The following is a 15,944-nucleotide window of genomic DNA, read 5'->3' on the forward strand; positions in this document are numbered from 1 at the left end:
AGTAGTGTTTAAAACTGAGAATTCCAACTGGGAACAAAAAATGTTCTTGATTTCATGGAATTTACATTTTACATCTTATTTTCATTACAGAAAAACAAATGAACAGCAGGTGATAAGATGACGAGTGCTAAAGACAAAAGCAAAATGAGACTAAGACGGGGTAAGGGAATAGAGAAAAATGTAGTAGGTGCTACTGGTAGGTAGGTTGGTCAGGGAGGCCTTCTCTATATGTGAACTTGGAGCAAACAGAGCGGGCGATCCATGCGAAGTGACCATAGATACTAGAGGGCGGCCAAGCAGTTCCTTTTTAATGATTTCAACTTCTTCCTATAGAGATCAAGCTTGTGACCTTTTAAAGTGTATGTACACACCCCCACAGCCCAGCTGTGATAGTGAGTGCATACGTGACATTGCACTTGACAGCAATGAAGCATAACTTTGCTATTGATTTCCAAGGAGGTCAGCATTGCTTTCGATGATTGAGTTTAGATTCTTCTCTGACTTAAGTTCTTCCTCCTTTCCCTTATCATCTAAGCCTCTTTAAGCTTTTACTTGGGCTTCTTTGTGAACTTAGATCAGGTCCTATTTGTTCCTAGCCTAGGACATTTGCACCTGGCTTCCTTCTGCTTGAAACATGCTTCTGGATATTTACATAGCTGTCTTCTCTTCATCGTGTAGATCTCAAATCCTGTGTCACCTCCTCAGTCACCATTATGTTTGCTTTGCAGAGATAATATATAGACATATCTGCGAAATTAGAATATCTACTTGCTTTAAATTACTTCTCTTTAGCATTCTGTGTAGCTATGTTCCTTAATAAAACTTAGGACAACTTTGTTTTTCACATGGCTACTGAAGAAGTGGTGTCAACTTGTAGAAAAGAGAAACAGAATAATTCAGTGGTGGATAAGAAGACTGGATTAAACCATATTGTCTTGGGATTGTTTTGACAGGTAACTGGGAGAAAAATACAGCTTACCCAGCAACCTGAGGAAAATTTACTTTCTTCTTGCTGTTTTATATCATGTTTAATAAAATTGACTTCCCTGGTGGCTCAGACGGTAAAGCGTCTGCCTACAGTGTGGGAGACCTGGGTCCAATTCCTGGGTCAGGAAGCTCTCCTAAGAGAAGGGAATGGCAACCCACTTCATTATTCTTTGGATTTCCCTGGTGGTTCAGATGGTAAAGTGTCTGTCTACAATGTAAGAGACCCAGGTTCGAGCCCTGGGTTGGGAAGATCCCTTGGAGAAGGAAATGGCAATCCACTCCGTTATTATTGCCTGGAAAATCCCAAGGACAGAGGAGCTTGGTAGGCTACAGTCTATGGGGTCGCAAAGAGTCAGACATGACTGAGCAACTTTACTTTCACTTTAATAAAACTATGCTGAGAATGAAATGCTTAAAGCAAAAGGAAAATGTTCTTGCCAACAGCTCTTATAAACAGCAGTGGTTTATTTCTTGTAGCATTATTTCTGTGGTGATTGTGAAGCTGTGTATAGTAGCCTTCTTGCTTGTTTCTTAGAAGAGGGAAAGATACAATTTGGATTAGTGCTTTATCCAGTTTTGAATACAGAAACCAAGTGGAGGCAATTGGTGGACATAATTTTCTTGTCACTCACTGAGTAGCTACAGTGGATATTATATCATTTAGATTTAGCATATTTGGTAAGCCCTTCTCTCACAAGATGTATACAAGGGCTTATGAACTGAATCCCCCGTGCCATTTGATATTCGAGTATGGGCCTGACTGGAGCTAATGTTCATACTGTACACATTTTAGAACTGATGTTTTCCAGAGACTATTTCTACAGGATATAGGCATTTTAGGAAAGAGCCCATATGTCTGGGAAACTCTGGCTTAAATCTTGTTTTGTTGTCTTATGAGTTCTGAGAAATCAAAAACATTGATCATAAACCAGCCAAGAAGGACTAATGTATGGCTTATTTCTTAAATATATTTGGATATAGAAACTTCTTTATAAAATGAGTGTTGAGGGACATAAACTTTGGAAAAGGGTTTTGTTTGTTTTTTTTGGGGGGGAGGGTGGGTTATCAGTCAACTCTCAAGAACTAGACAGAGAGAACTGTAACCCTAACCAATCCTCCAGCATCCAAAATTCCTTTCAATTACTTTAGTACGTACACTTCCTGCCAGGAGTGAACACACCTAGCCTTCAGGTAAATCATCGACTTGGTATTTGGGTCATGCTCAGGTGAACCGAGGACTGATGGCTCAGGACTACAGTCACCAAATATTGGACATTTATTAGGTAATTGTATTTTATGTCACAGGCATCATCATCTGAACTATGGCACATAGTTAACCAAGTTCATTGTGAAGTTCAGTTCAAGGGAGCTGGCTTGAAGTTTTTAGCATCTGTTACATCATGGGCTGAGAGAATACTAAAGGATGTTGAAAAAGAGGTTGCAGAATACTGGTATTCTCCAAAGCACTATAACTGTTTGAAGTTAATCCAGTGTACACTCACTGAGTCAGTAGAACAAAGTGGCACATTCTGGCATTCACATGTAGTCCCAGAACTTAACCATTACTGGACTTTCTGTGTTGTGAAGATCCAGATCTGAAACTAGTTCAGGAGGACTTTCCAGGCTCAGATCTGCCCCAGGGAAACCCTGGGAAAAGGAATAGGCTTTCAGGGTTTCTTGGTACCTGGGCTATTCAGAGGTCTTGTAACAGACATTAATAAGACAAAATTTAAAAATAATTTGAATGAGAAAAGAAGATTATTTTCTTAAAAAGTGAATGTAAAAGAATAAGAAAGGCAGGAGTAAGATTATTCTTGTCACAGTTAATAACTGATTCCTGGGGTACACACCTTTTATTCATCTGGTTAAATGTTGTTCATATGAATTCTAACATATGACTTGGGTAAAGCTGTTAACTGGCAGCACTACACGAAAATTTTAACTTTTCAAAGCAGGATGAATGCAGATTCCTTTTATAAGAATTAAAGAATCACCCAGAAAGTAAATTAAGACAGATTATGAATTTTGCAGCTTGGGAACTTGCCATAAAGTTGTATATTGCTCAAAGATGAAGACACTAGTTGATAAATGAACTTAATGAGAAATATAGCTCAAAGATCTTAATAGTCATATTTCATAGCTGTTAAGTTGTTTTATGTGAGATATTTTAGAAACCATAATGTGGTTTCAAATATTACATATAGAGGATTCCTTGAAGAAGTTAAAAAAATCTCAGTTGACTTCATGCATCATTGATATGGTACATTGTGCTCTCAATGCCAGTGAAAAACGAAGCTTAGTGATGGATCACAGCCTCCCTCTGCATTCTCTTTTAACAAATAAAAACATTCTAATTTTGAACCATTTTCTTAGATCTTGGTTATTAAGAAAGTAGGGAAAGATAAATGACAAATCATATAGCTTTTCTTTCTTTCATGAGATTCTTCTTGGCTATTCTATTAGAAAACTATAAGTCACATCTGAATTGAAGGTTAACCCACTTTTATTCTTCCCTCTCTCCCTCTTTTAAATGGTAACAAAATTAAACTAGTGAAAGTTGTTGCAAATGGTCACAGCACTGGAAATCTTACCTCTCTCTAGAGCATGCACAAAGGCTACAGCAAGGAGGAAAACCAGGATCCTCTTCATTTTTCTGCCACCACGTCCTGTATCACCTCCTTCTCCTGTAGGTTACCTAGTTTAAAAAAATGGCTGCCCAAGGTAACCAATTCCCTTTTACTAAGATTCCCGGCTATGCACTAATCAATTATTAATCTCTACGCAGAAACAAGGGTAGTCATCCTTGGGCCACAAGAGATAAAGTATCATCAATCAAAGCAAATAGACAAGCTGGAGAAAATGTAGTGGAAAATCTAGGAGATTTCAATCATTAACTTTGTCAAACTTGCAAAAGAATCAGGATATATAGAGATACCCCCACCCCCACCATTGCTGCTTTTCACTGAAGCTTATCTAGTGTATTTATGGGTATGTTTTCCCTCCCTCTTTATGTGTTGTCTTTGAACATTCCCTCCTCTTCTCATGTGTACAAACGGAAACTTGAGGTCTCTCTTCGTTTAAACCTACTTCAAGTAAACAGTATCTTAAAATAGTGCTGACTAGATGTTTAAGTAATAAGGGGGAAAAGTGAGAACTCAATTTATCACAATTGCTCAAATCCACAATCTTAATGCTATAAATTTTATTGAGGATGATAGGATGGTACTTTATGTGCTACATTACACATATATTTTGAAAGCACTGAGATACTTATTGAAATAACCCTTGAAGTGAGGTAGATAATAACTGAGGAGGTTAAATGGTTTGCCCCAAATCACGGTGGCAAAGCTTGGATTCCTTAGAGCTAATTTAAAGTTCTTGTTACTAATACTATACAACTAGTATATTTTAGGATAACGTAACTTGAGAGTTCATGATTGGCCTTGTAGAATGCAGAATCCACTATCTTCATTTTGCAGATAACAGAACTAAACCTCCAGTTCTGTGACTTGCCCAGAGAGGCACAGGCAGTTACTGTTCATTTCATCATTGGAATCAGGTCAGCATTTGGTTCTTGCAGTAGTCCTCTTTTCAGGGAATGGGGTCAGATAAGGTTTGGGTGGACTTCCCTGGTGGCTCAGACGGTAAAAGCGTCTGCCTGCAATGCGGGAGACCCGGGTTCAATCCCTGGGTTGGGAAGATCCCCTGGAGAAGGCAATGGCAATCCACTCGTGTATTCTTGCCTGGAAAATCCCATGGACAGAGGAGCCTGGCAGGCTGCAGTCCATGGGGTCGCAAAGAGTCAGACACAAGTGAGCGACTTCACTTCACTTCACTTCACTTCAAGGTTTGGGCACACCAGCTCTGGAATAAAATCCCTACTCAGCTCTCATTTGGCTATATAACCTTGGGAAATCATTTTATTCCTCTAAGCCTTACCTCTCACCTATGTAAGCAGTGATAACTCTTAGCACTTTTGTTACAAGAGTGTTGTAGTGAAATAAAATGATGTGCAGGATTAACCATAACAACAAACACAAGGTAGCATGCATTAATGCGCTCAGTCGTGTCCGACTCTTTGCACCCCATGGACTGCAGCCTTCCAGGCTCCTCTGTCCATGGGATTTTCCAGGCAAGAATACTGGAGTAGGGTGCCGTTGCCTTCTCCAGGGGATCTTCCCCACCCAGGGATCGAACCCGGGTCTCCCGTATTGTAGGCAGATGCTTTTACCATCTGAGCCACCAGGGAGTCTGTTAACCACTTAGCATTAATGTTAACCACTGCTATTATTCTAGCTATTCTCTTCAATGGCTCTCAAAATTTATAATAACTGAGAATGTTGATGAAACTAATGTGGCCTGGAACTCAGTAGAAAATCTTAAAGCCAGCCTATATCCTGGACTTAGGACCATCACAGATGAGTGGTAGAGAATATTGATACCAACTTAGTAACTGAGGGTGAACTGCCTGGATATATTTCATGAAATTCTCAAACTGCATAACTAGTTACATATTTAGTCAGCTTCTCCATCTATATTGAAAATTGTGGAGTGTTAAGTTCAGAAAAGGGAGTCCAGAAAGTTCAGGAAATGGAAAAGATAACAAAGCAAGATTAAAGCAGAGATATCTCAATAAAGCCAATGGAAATCCATGTTCTAGAGGAGACTGAAAGATACTCATTAAATATTTCTAGAGGCCAGATGGGAAGATTGCCTTACTGGTCAATGACCAATTATATGCTTTTCAAAAATCAACTGCCTGCCTACCACAAGTCTTCTAAACTTTTCCCTTGGCTAAACTCTTCATTTCATGGCATCCAGTCCCATAACTTTATGGCAAATAGAAGGGAAAATAGTGAAAACAGTGACAGATTTTATTTTCTTGGGCTTCAAAATCATTGCAGATGGTAATTGCAGCTGTGAAATTAAAAGACACTAGCTCCTTGGAAGGAAAACTATTACAAACATAGACAACACATTAAAAAGCAGAGATATCCCTTTGCCAACAAAAGTCCATATAGTCAAAGCTATGGTTTGACTAGTTATGTATGAATATGACCATAGTTATGTATGGATGTGACAGTTGAACCATAAAAAAGGATGAGCACTGAAGAACTGATGCTTTAGAATATTGGAGATGGAGAAAACTCTTGAGAGTCTTTTGGACCACAAGGAGATCAAACCAGTCTATCCTAAAGGAAATCAGTCCTGAATATTCATTGGAAGGACTGATAGCGAAGCTGAAGTTCCAATACTTTGACCACCTGATGCAAAGAGCTGGCTCACTGGATAAAATCCTGATCCTGGGGAAGATTGAGGGCAGGAGGAGAAGGGGTTGACAGAGGATGAGATGGTTGGATAGCATCACTGACTCAGTGGACTTGAATTTGAGCAAAATCCGGGAGACAGGGAAATCTGGCCTGTTGTAGTCTATGGGATTGCAAAGAGTCAGATACAACTAGTGACTAAACAGCAACAAACTCTTAGTTTATTTTGCAAGTTAATTTACAAGTGTGTTTTTGTCTTACTATTGATTATTTGGAAACAGAAAATAAACAAGTACTGAAGCACTTAAAAGTAATTAAGAGGGACTTCCTCTCTAGTCCAGTGGCTGGGATGCTGTGCTCCCAATGGAGGAAGTCTGGGTTTAATCCCTGGTCAAGGAACTATGTCCCACATGCCAAGAACTGGTGCAGCCAAAGTAAATAAATATTTTTTTAAAAAAATTACTAAGAATCCTAGAACTCAGAATGACTATTAACATATTATAGTTTACATTTTTAGGATAATATCCATGTCAAGCGTCACTGGTTCAGTGGTAAAGAATCTGCCTGTCAATGCAGGAGACACGGATTTGATCCCTGGATTGGGAAGATCCCACGTGGAGCAAAGCAGTTAAGCCCATGCACCACATTTATTGAACCAGTACTCTGCAACAAGAGAAGCCAGTGCAATGAAAAACCCAGGCACCACTAGGAGTACCCCATGCTCTCTGCAACTAGAGAAAAGACTGAGCAGCAATGAAGATCCAGCATATCCAGTCAATAAATAAATTATTTTTAAAAAGATAATACACATATCTACTTTTCTAGAGTTTTTCATTTAACAGTATTTCATCTTCTGATCAGTTTACTCAAAGGTACATTAGGTTGTTTCCCATTTATTTTGTTACAATATAAGATCAGCCTCTTCTTTCATTTAAAAAATTTATAACTTTATCTCTGCTTTTGCAATAACATCTACCACTTTTGTCTAATGATAAACTACATGGAGCAAGAGTTGCAAAACGTCATTTAGGTGTCCTCTTGAGAAATCTCTATGCAAGCTGCCAAGTGCATTCTCTTGTCTAAGTTTATTTTTCCAACTGAAAATTGGCACTCATGTGCTAATAGAAAAATACATGAAACTTTTCTCTGTCTTATTTATATAACACTCCTTGATTCTTTTAAATGGTGTTGGCTTATAGCGATTCTACTGGGAAGAAATAATTGGCTTCAATGAGACATTTCAAGTTGCCATGACTACTCTATTAATTGAGGGTTCACTTCAGTTCAGTTCAGTTGCTCAGTTGGGGGAGGATAAAAAAGACCAAGTGAAATCTGCCACTGTTGCAGCAACTCAAAATCATAATAAAAAGTTATTTTTAAAGAATCACTTATTAAATATTTAAGCAGTAGAATTTCAGAGGATATTTTTGCCCATAAAGAATAGAATAGAATATACAAGAGTTGAAATAGATTGTTGTATGCATGACATTGATATAATATTATAACCAGTTAAAAAGCCTATTTGAAGAAATCTCCTGCCTCTTTATCTTAACACTGGCTTAAGAAGAAATGTAAGTTTTTCCCTAAACAGAGCTAGTTCTAGGCAAAATTCCGAGTTAAAGCCCATCTTTAGTTCTTTCGCTATCACATTTTTCTTTTTTTAGTGAATTCTTAGATCTTATGCACTTAACTAAAGAGAATTTTTAACATTTTTTGCTGTGACAGGCTGCTTAAAACTCTTCCATTATAGTATCCAGTAGAAATGAACTTCTTCAAATTTATTTCATTTGCAAGAAAGTTTTCATGTGGATTCTCTTAATACTGTTGAAGTGCATTGTCACTGTCTTTCCCTGATAAATGACCCGATGAAATGGATGTTGGTCAAGTGATGTCCTTAAAGCTAATGTGCAGAGTTGGCACAGAGCGCAGTCCTGATTGCAGGGTACTCTTAAAACCCAACCACCTTGCTTTTCTCAACTCCCATGAGAAATTCCAATATCCTGATAAGTCCCTTCTTTACTTAAGCTTACTCAAGCAGCATTTATTTGCAATTAAAAGCATCTTAACTAACATACTTTTAGACCAGTCTTTCCTCTGTTGCTGTCATTATCTGAAATGCAAAACGATCCATGCTATTGCTTCCCTACTTAAAACCCTTCAGCTAAATGCCTGTGTTTAAAGTTTGTGACTTCATCCTACTTACCTCTGTAGGGTACTTTTTGCATATTAAAATTTAATACAGCTGACCTGCTTGTGGTTTATGGAACACATTGTGCTGCTGGGCTCCCAAAGGTCTTGTTCACAGCCTTTTCCATGGACGACTCCCCTATGGCATTTGTGTGTTTGCTTTTAATAGAAGAAGGTTTTCACTTATTTATTTAACATATATTTAATTGATACCACTCTGCACCGGCTGTCGTGCAAATAGTTGGTGTTACAGTGGCATACATACCTACCTGGTCCTCGTGAACCTTCTAACCCAGCGAAAGGCAGATGATAAAAATAACAAACGGTGAGTGTGTGAAGGATGGAAAGGGGCTGCAGAGAGGCCAGTTTGAAGGCTGCTTTGAAGTTCAGTCAAGGAATGACAGTGCAGCCTATGGTACTGGCAATGGATGAAGAGACTTTACCTAGAAGACAGAATTAGGAGGTGATAGCTAGAAGTTGAGAAGGCGATGGCACCCCACTCCAGTACTCTGGCCTGGAAAATCCCATGGATGGAGGAGCCTGGTGGGCTGCAGTCCATGGGGTCACTAAGAGTCAGACACGACTGAGCGACTTCACTTTCACTTTTCACTTTCATGCATTGGAGAAGGAAATGGCAACCCACTCCAGTGTTCTTGCCTGGAGAATCCCAGGGACGGAGGAGCCTGGTGGGCTGCCATCTATGGGGTCGCACAGAGTCGGACACGACTGAAGCAACTTAGCAGCAGCAGCTAGAAGTTGGGAGGGAGGAGTCAGAGGTGATTTCCCAGGTTTCTGGCTTAAGCAGGTGGGTGAGTAATCATGCCATTTTCTGGGCTAGAACACACTGGAGGAGACACATAGTTTGGGGGAAGGTGTGTTAGGGAGAATTTTAATTAGATATATGAATATTACAATTGGTTTTCTATTCCTGCAGGTTCCATATCCTCAGATTCAACCAACCTTGAGTTGAAAATATTAGAATAAATTCCAAGAAACAAAACTTGAATTTGCTGTGTGTGGCAACTATTTACATAGCATTTATGCTGTATTTACAACTCTTGATATAGCATTACACAGTGTTTACGGCTATTTAAATAGCATTTACACTTCATTAAAAGATTTGAAGTGTACCAGAGGATGTGTGTATTTCATATGCAAGTACTGTACCATCTTATATAAGGGACTTGAGCATCCTTGGATTTTAGTTTCTGTGGGGAATGTGGAACCAATGCCCTCAGGATATTGAGAGATGACTACTACCCTTGAGTGCAGAAGAGACCTGAATTTTCAGGCTACACTGAGGCTTCCTTTTCTGAATCGTGTTTTTTGTTTTCTTTTTAAAGTATTTTATGTTTTCTTGAGTTTTTAAAATAACTTTACTTATATTTTATTTTTGGCTGTGCTGTGTTTTTGTTGCTCTGTGGGCTCTTTTCTAATTGTGATGTGTGAGTGTCTCGTTGTGGTGACTTCCCTTGTTGCAGAGTACAGCCTCTAGAGCATGGGGCTTCAGTAGTTGCATCTCTTGGGCTTCAGAGCATAGGCTCAGTAGTTACGGCTCACGGGTTTAGTTGCTCTACAGCATGTGGGATCTTCCTGAATCAGGAATTGAAGCTTTAACCCCTGCATTGGCAGGCTGATTCTTTACCACCTGAGAACCCCCTGAGCTGAACTCTTATTCTAGCTAAACCTTGTTCATCTAGGTATTCCCAACAATAGCACAAAAACTCAACATGATAAATCCTGAGTAATAATCAGTTTAATGAAGGAATTTAAATATCTAGTGAGTTTGTCAATCCTGTTTTAAAAATTTAAGACTGTGACAGAAGTCTCTCTCTCTCTATATATGCATATTTGCTTGTTGAAATCCAGGTAAAATTTGAACAAATCACTGTTTTGATGAAAAAGCTAATTCATTTATAATTTTACTTTGGTTTTATGCAAATCTGTGAATGCCTTTTATACTTAAAACAAAGAGGCTGTTACATAAATATATTCAACAGAGTGCAGAAGTTAGAAAGTGTCTCAATCATAAATGGTTTATTAAGCAAGATGGCTTCATTTATTTTAAGAGGAAAATTTGAGCTGACATTAGAGAAAATTGTGCTTTACTATGGCTCCATCTACCAAGACAGCAGTAGTTTAAGAGGTCTTATATGATAAACTGGCAAATCATCAGTTTCCCAAGAACATTTTCATGAAGAAATATGCATCACTAAAAAGAGCCATAGATATTTAAGAGAAATACTTGTTCAGACTAAAAGAAAATTATTTTATATTCAGCCTAGAAAGACACAGAAAAAAACAAAAGAGAAAATAAAGGAATTCGGGAACAAGGTGTATCTGAGCTTTCATCAATAACCTTAGACAAACAACTCCATCTTTCTGTCTCTGTTGTTTGATGGAATGAAATGCTCCATAATCACCCTTGTTATAACTAATAAACTGTCAGCTAAGTATTCTCAGTACTGTTGGGGAAAAAAATGTCTAGTTTCAGTTAAAAAGAAATTACTTTATAGCAATTGCTTGTTCAATTATTTTTTGACTCTGAAACCAAGTAATCTGTGAAAACAGGACTGGATAGCAAAATTGCAGTTACTTTCTAGATGATTGCCAATGGTGGTATATTTTTTGTATCACTTATAGAGAAAAAGGCAGAGGTTGATAAAGACAAAATAAGACAATGGGGAAAATAAACTATGAAAGAAAATGAGAAAGTGACAATGAGTCTACTTATAGTAAAATATCTGCTATGAGTAGTAACAGATTATTGTGCCCCAAATGCACACATTTCTCTTCCACATTTTAAAATACTTTCTCAGAATAGAATAGGAACCACAAAGATAGAATGTGTTAATATTCATAGCCTATGTGAAACTTCATTAAGAGTTTCTCATAATGCTGTTTCCTATGTATTCTCTAATAAGCAGGACTCTAAAGAAGGAAGATGATGTTTGCAGCCATGAAATTAAAAAACGCTTACTCCTTGGAAGGAAAGTTACAACCAGCATAGCATATTCAAAAGCAGAGACATTACTTTGCCAACAAAGGTCCGTCTAGTCAAGGCTATGGTTTTTCCAGTAGTCATGTATGGATGTGAGAGTTGGACTGTGAAGAAAGCTGAGTGCCGAAGATTTGATGCTTTTGAACTGTGGTGTTGGAGAAGACTCTTGAGAGTCCCTTGGACTGCAAGGAGATCCAAGCAGTCCATTCTAAAGGAGATCAGTCCTGGGTGTTCTTTGGAAGGAATGATGCTAAAGCTGAAACTCCAGTACTTTGGCCACCTCATGCAAAGAGTTGACTCATTGGAAAAGACTCTGATGCTGGGAGGGATTGTGGGCAGGAGGAGAAGGGGACGACAGAGGATGAGATGGCTGGATGGCATCACCGACTCGATGGAGGTGAGTCTGAGTGAACTCCGGGAGTTGGTGATGGACAGGGAGGCATGGTGTGCTGTGATTCATGGGGTTGCAAAGAGTCGGACACGACTGAGCAACTGAACTGAACTGAAAGAAGGAAGATTGGCAATTTAAATAAAAAGCGATATTTAAATCAGATTATATGGGTTTGAAGTTATATGGGATATACTATGACACTAGTTAATATTAGATTATCAAATAGAATCTACCTGGGAGGAAGTATACTATCTTGGTTTTCACGAATTTCTATTTAAGTGAGTCTAGAAAGTCAAGAATTAGTGAAACTAATTGTGGTAGGCAGAACAATTCCCCGCAGGCCTCTCTGAGCCCTCTGTACCCCAGCCTCCAAATGCCCATATCATAATCCCTGAAATTTGTGAACATTATGCTCTGTAGCAAGGGGAAATTAAATTGCTAATTGGATTTCTATAAAATATGAAACTTTTCCTGTATTATCCTGGTAGGCCCAGTATAATCACAAGGCTCTCTTAAATGTGAAAGAATAAGGCAGAAAATTGGAATCAGAGAAAGATATGAGGTGGAAAGCAGAGATGGACATGATGTGATTACTGGCTTTGAAGACAGAAAGGGGCCAAGAGATGCAGGCAGTCTCTAGAAGCTTGAAAGTGCAAGAAAACAGGGGTGTTAAGATTTTCAGATTTTGAGGATTTTTCCACTTTTTCTTGTATTCCTGTACTGTAGTTTTTTGAATTTTTAAGCTATGGTATTATATACATATCGAGTTTTATCTTTCTAATACACTTCCTCTTTTATTCCCCTTTATGTAATACTTTGTCTTGAAGTCTCTTTTGTCTAATATTAATGTAGCCAAGACAGCTTTGTTATACTTTTTACATAGTATATCTTTTTCCATGTTTTTATTTTGAAACTATTTGTGTCTTTGTAAAGTAAATCTCTTGATAAAGGCCTATATAGGTGCATCTTTCCAACTAAGACTTATCTCTTCCTTTTGATTGGAGTATTTAGTTCACTTATTAATGTTATTATTGAAATAATTGAATATATCATCTTGTTTTATGTGATTGAATGTTTTCCACTCTTCTTTTCTGTATTTTGTTCCTGTGTTCTTTTCTTGCCTTCTTTGTATCATCTTATTAATATTATTAATAATCTTCTTAGTTTTTGGCAACTTCTTATCTTTTATTTTTCAATAATTCCTCTAGGACTAACAATACTCATCTTTAATCAAAGTTTACTGGTTTTATATCTGACACTTTCCACTTTCTATTTCACCCTTATCATTTTACATCTGATAGTTTTCATTTCCTACTTTCCACCTCGTGTTTTTGTTCCCATTTCACGCATTTTAGAAACTTACACAGTATAAAACCATTTACCCACCTCATCCTTTGTACATTGTCATACTTTGTATTTCTTTGTTTAATAAGCCTTTCTTTCAAAGCTATTCTTTTTGCCTTATATGTAAGTCTCTGGTATTTTTTTTTCCCTCCAATTGCTTTCAAGATTAGCACTTCACTTTTGGTTTTCAATATTTATCCTCTGATGTGCATGGTGTGGTTTTTTCCCTATGTATCTTGATAAGGATTTATAGACCTTCTTGTTTCTGTAATTCAGTATTTTTCACCAAATTTGTGAAAGCTTCACATATTATTTTTAAAGGACATTTCTGCTTCATTCTCATCCTCTTTAGCACTATAGTTATATGTGCTCCCAGTGGTGTTTTAGGCTATTTGATATTATCTCCCATCCCTGAGCTTCTACTCTGCTTCTCTAACCTTTGTTATCTCTGCTAATCAGTTTGGAAAAGTACTATATATTAGTCTCAAGTTCATTACTCTTGTATCTCCAATCTCATTCAATAAATTTAGCATTTTTCAGTTTTAGAATTTCTCTTTGGTTTTCTTGTTCCTATTTTGTTGCTGAGTTTGTTTACTCAAGACCATATTTGCTTTCAATTCTTTAAACATATTATCCTTTAAATCTTTCTCCATATTAATAAAAGCTGCTTTGTTTGTAGACTTTGTCTACTAAATTATGTTTGATCCATAATGTTTACCTGTTTATAGTATAAAATTGAGTGACTTTGGGTATATTTAAACAACCAACACCCTGTCTAATCTTAGAACATTTTCATTACCCCAAGGAGAAGCCCTATAGTTTTCCTTTTGGTATGATAGTATGAGGAGCTCTATGGACTTACTCCCCAGAGAGACTGGTAGAAGTCTCTGGAAATGGTTTTAAGGACACAGAGCAAATAAAATTTAATCAAGAAAATCGACTAAAGTTAGTAAGAAAAGGGACAATCTGTGGTATTTAAGACCTACTCACTCCTAGCTCCAGCTCAGCAAGACAAGTAGAACTCAGTACTCAGGGTTCCCTCTCACCCCAACTTCCAGTTAGAGGTCTGTCTTCTTGAGAGGGGTAGGATGCCAGCATTTCTCCTCCTACCTTTACCTACACTGGAGCTTAATTCCAGGCAAGTGCAGCCCCAAAGTAGATGCTCTTTTTCCTTTCATACCCGACTTGTGGGATGTAGATTCCACTGTGGACCTGGCATTACTGACTCGTCTTGCTTCAGCTTATGGACAGGAGCTCTAAGACAAGAGAGGCAAGCCAAGGAGGAACTGGGATTGATGCCTACTCCCTCCACTGGGTGCTCAACTCAGCTGACACTTTTCCAAGAAAAAAGTATGAGGATAATTTTCATGATCTTAAATTTGGCAATGGATTCTTATATATGACACCAGAAGGATGAAGAACAAAAGAAAACATAGATAAATGGACTTTGTCAAAATAAGTATCCTTCTGAAGTGTGATTTTCTTTTCTTTTTTATCAAGAAAGTGAAAAGACAACCCACAGAGTAGGAGAAAATATTTACAAGTCATATCAGGTGAGTGTCTGGTATCCAGGGAATTCCATGGTGGTCCAGTGGTTAGGACTTGATGCTTTCACTGCTGAGGACCTGGGTTCAATCCCTGATCAGGGAACTAAGATCCCACAAGCCACACTGCAAGGCTAAAAAACAAAAAGTCTTTGTATCCAAAGTACATACAGAACTCTTACAACTCAACAACAATGAAAATCTAATTACAAATAGTAAAGGATCTGATTAGACATCTCTCCAAGGAAGATATATACATGGCTACTAAGTGCATGAAAGTGCTTAACCTAACTAGTCATCAGGGAAATGTATATCAAAACAGCGATAAGGCACCACTTTGTACCCACAAAAATGACTACATTCTCAGTCGGATAATAATGTGCTCTTGAGGATGTAGAGAAATCTTCACCCTCATAAACTGCTTGTAGGGGTGTGAAATGATGCAGCCACTTTGAAAAATCATATGTAAGCTCCTTAAATGGGTAAGCTTAGTTATTGTATGAGCCAGCAATTCTTCTCCTAGATTTCTACCCAAGAGAAACAAAGCCATATGTCCACATGAAAATATAAATGAATGTTAGTAGTACCATACATAATACCCAAATAGTGGAAAAACTCCAGTCCATCAGCATATGAATGGGTAAACAAAATGTGGTGTATCCTTACAGAATACTAAGTGTGGATACATGCTTAACATGGACAAACCTGAAAACCATTATGCTAAGTAAAAGAAGAAAGTCATGAAAGATCACATGTGATGTGATTCTGTTTATATGAAATATTCAGAATAGGCAAGTCTATAGAAACATAATAGATTAGTGGTTATCTAGGTTTGGGGGAATAGGGGATTGGCATGGTGATAGCTAAAGGCTATAGCATTTCTTTTTGAGGTGATTGAGGTGATGAAAATGTTTTAAAATTAATTGTGTGATGATTCTGTGTATCTGTGAACATAGTAACACTTTAAATGAGTGAATTATATAATATGTGAATTATTTCAATAAAGCAGATATTACTTAAAAAAAAAAGCATAACTTATTAGCAAACCCCATGTATCTTTGCCCTGTGAATGCAGAGCCCAGTCTCCGGTGTACATCCTAGGGGGAAACTGTGTCCCCTGAGTATATGTTCTCCCCCTGCACAGGTTCTTCTCCTCTGGTATCCTACCTTGAAAATTCCACTTGTTTAAGCTGCCCTAAATTCTAGTCTCTGCCTCCCCAAGT

The 15,944-nt window shown here is 37.8% G+C and overlaps 1 protein-coding gene across 1 annotated transcript in view; it reads right to left on the minus strand.

The window, feature by feature from the left end:
• GC (GC, vitamin D binding protein) overlaps nucleotides 1–3,793 on the minus strand; it is a 42,601-nt gene extending 38,808 nt beyond the window's left edge. Inside the window, exon 1 of the mRNA XM_018049559.1 lies at nucleotides 3,579–3,793. Coding sequence (XP_017905048.1) covers nucleotides 3,579–3,636 — 58 coding nt within the window. The 5' untranslated portion in view covers nucleotides 3,637–3,793. The remainder of the gene's footprint in view (nucleotides 1–3,578) is intronic.

Source organism: Capra hircus, chromosome 6, assembly GCF_001704415.2.
Source record: "Capra hircus breed San Clemente chromosome 6, ASM170441v1, whole genome shotgun sequence".
In the NCBI taxonomy this organism is placed as follows: domain Eukaryota; kingdom Metazoa; phylum Chordata; class Mammalia; order Artiodactyla; family Bovidae; genus Capra; species Capra hircus.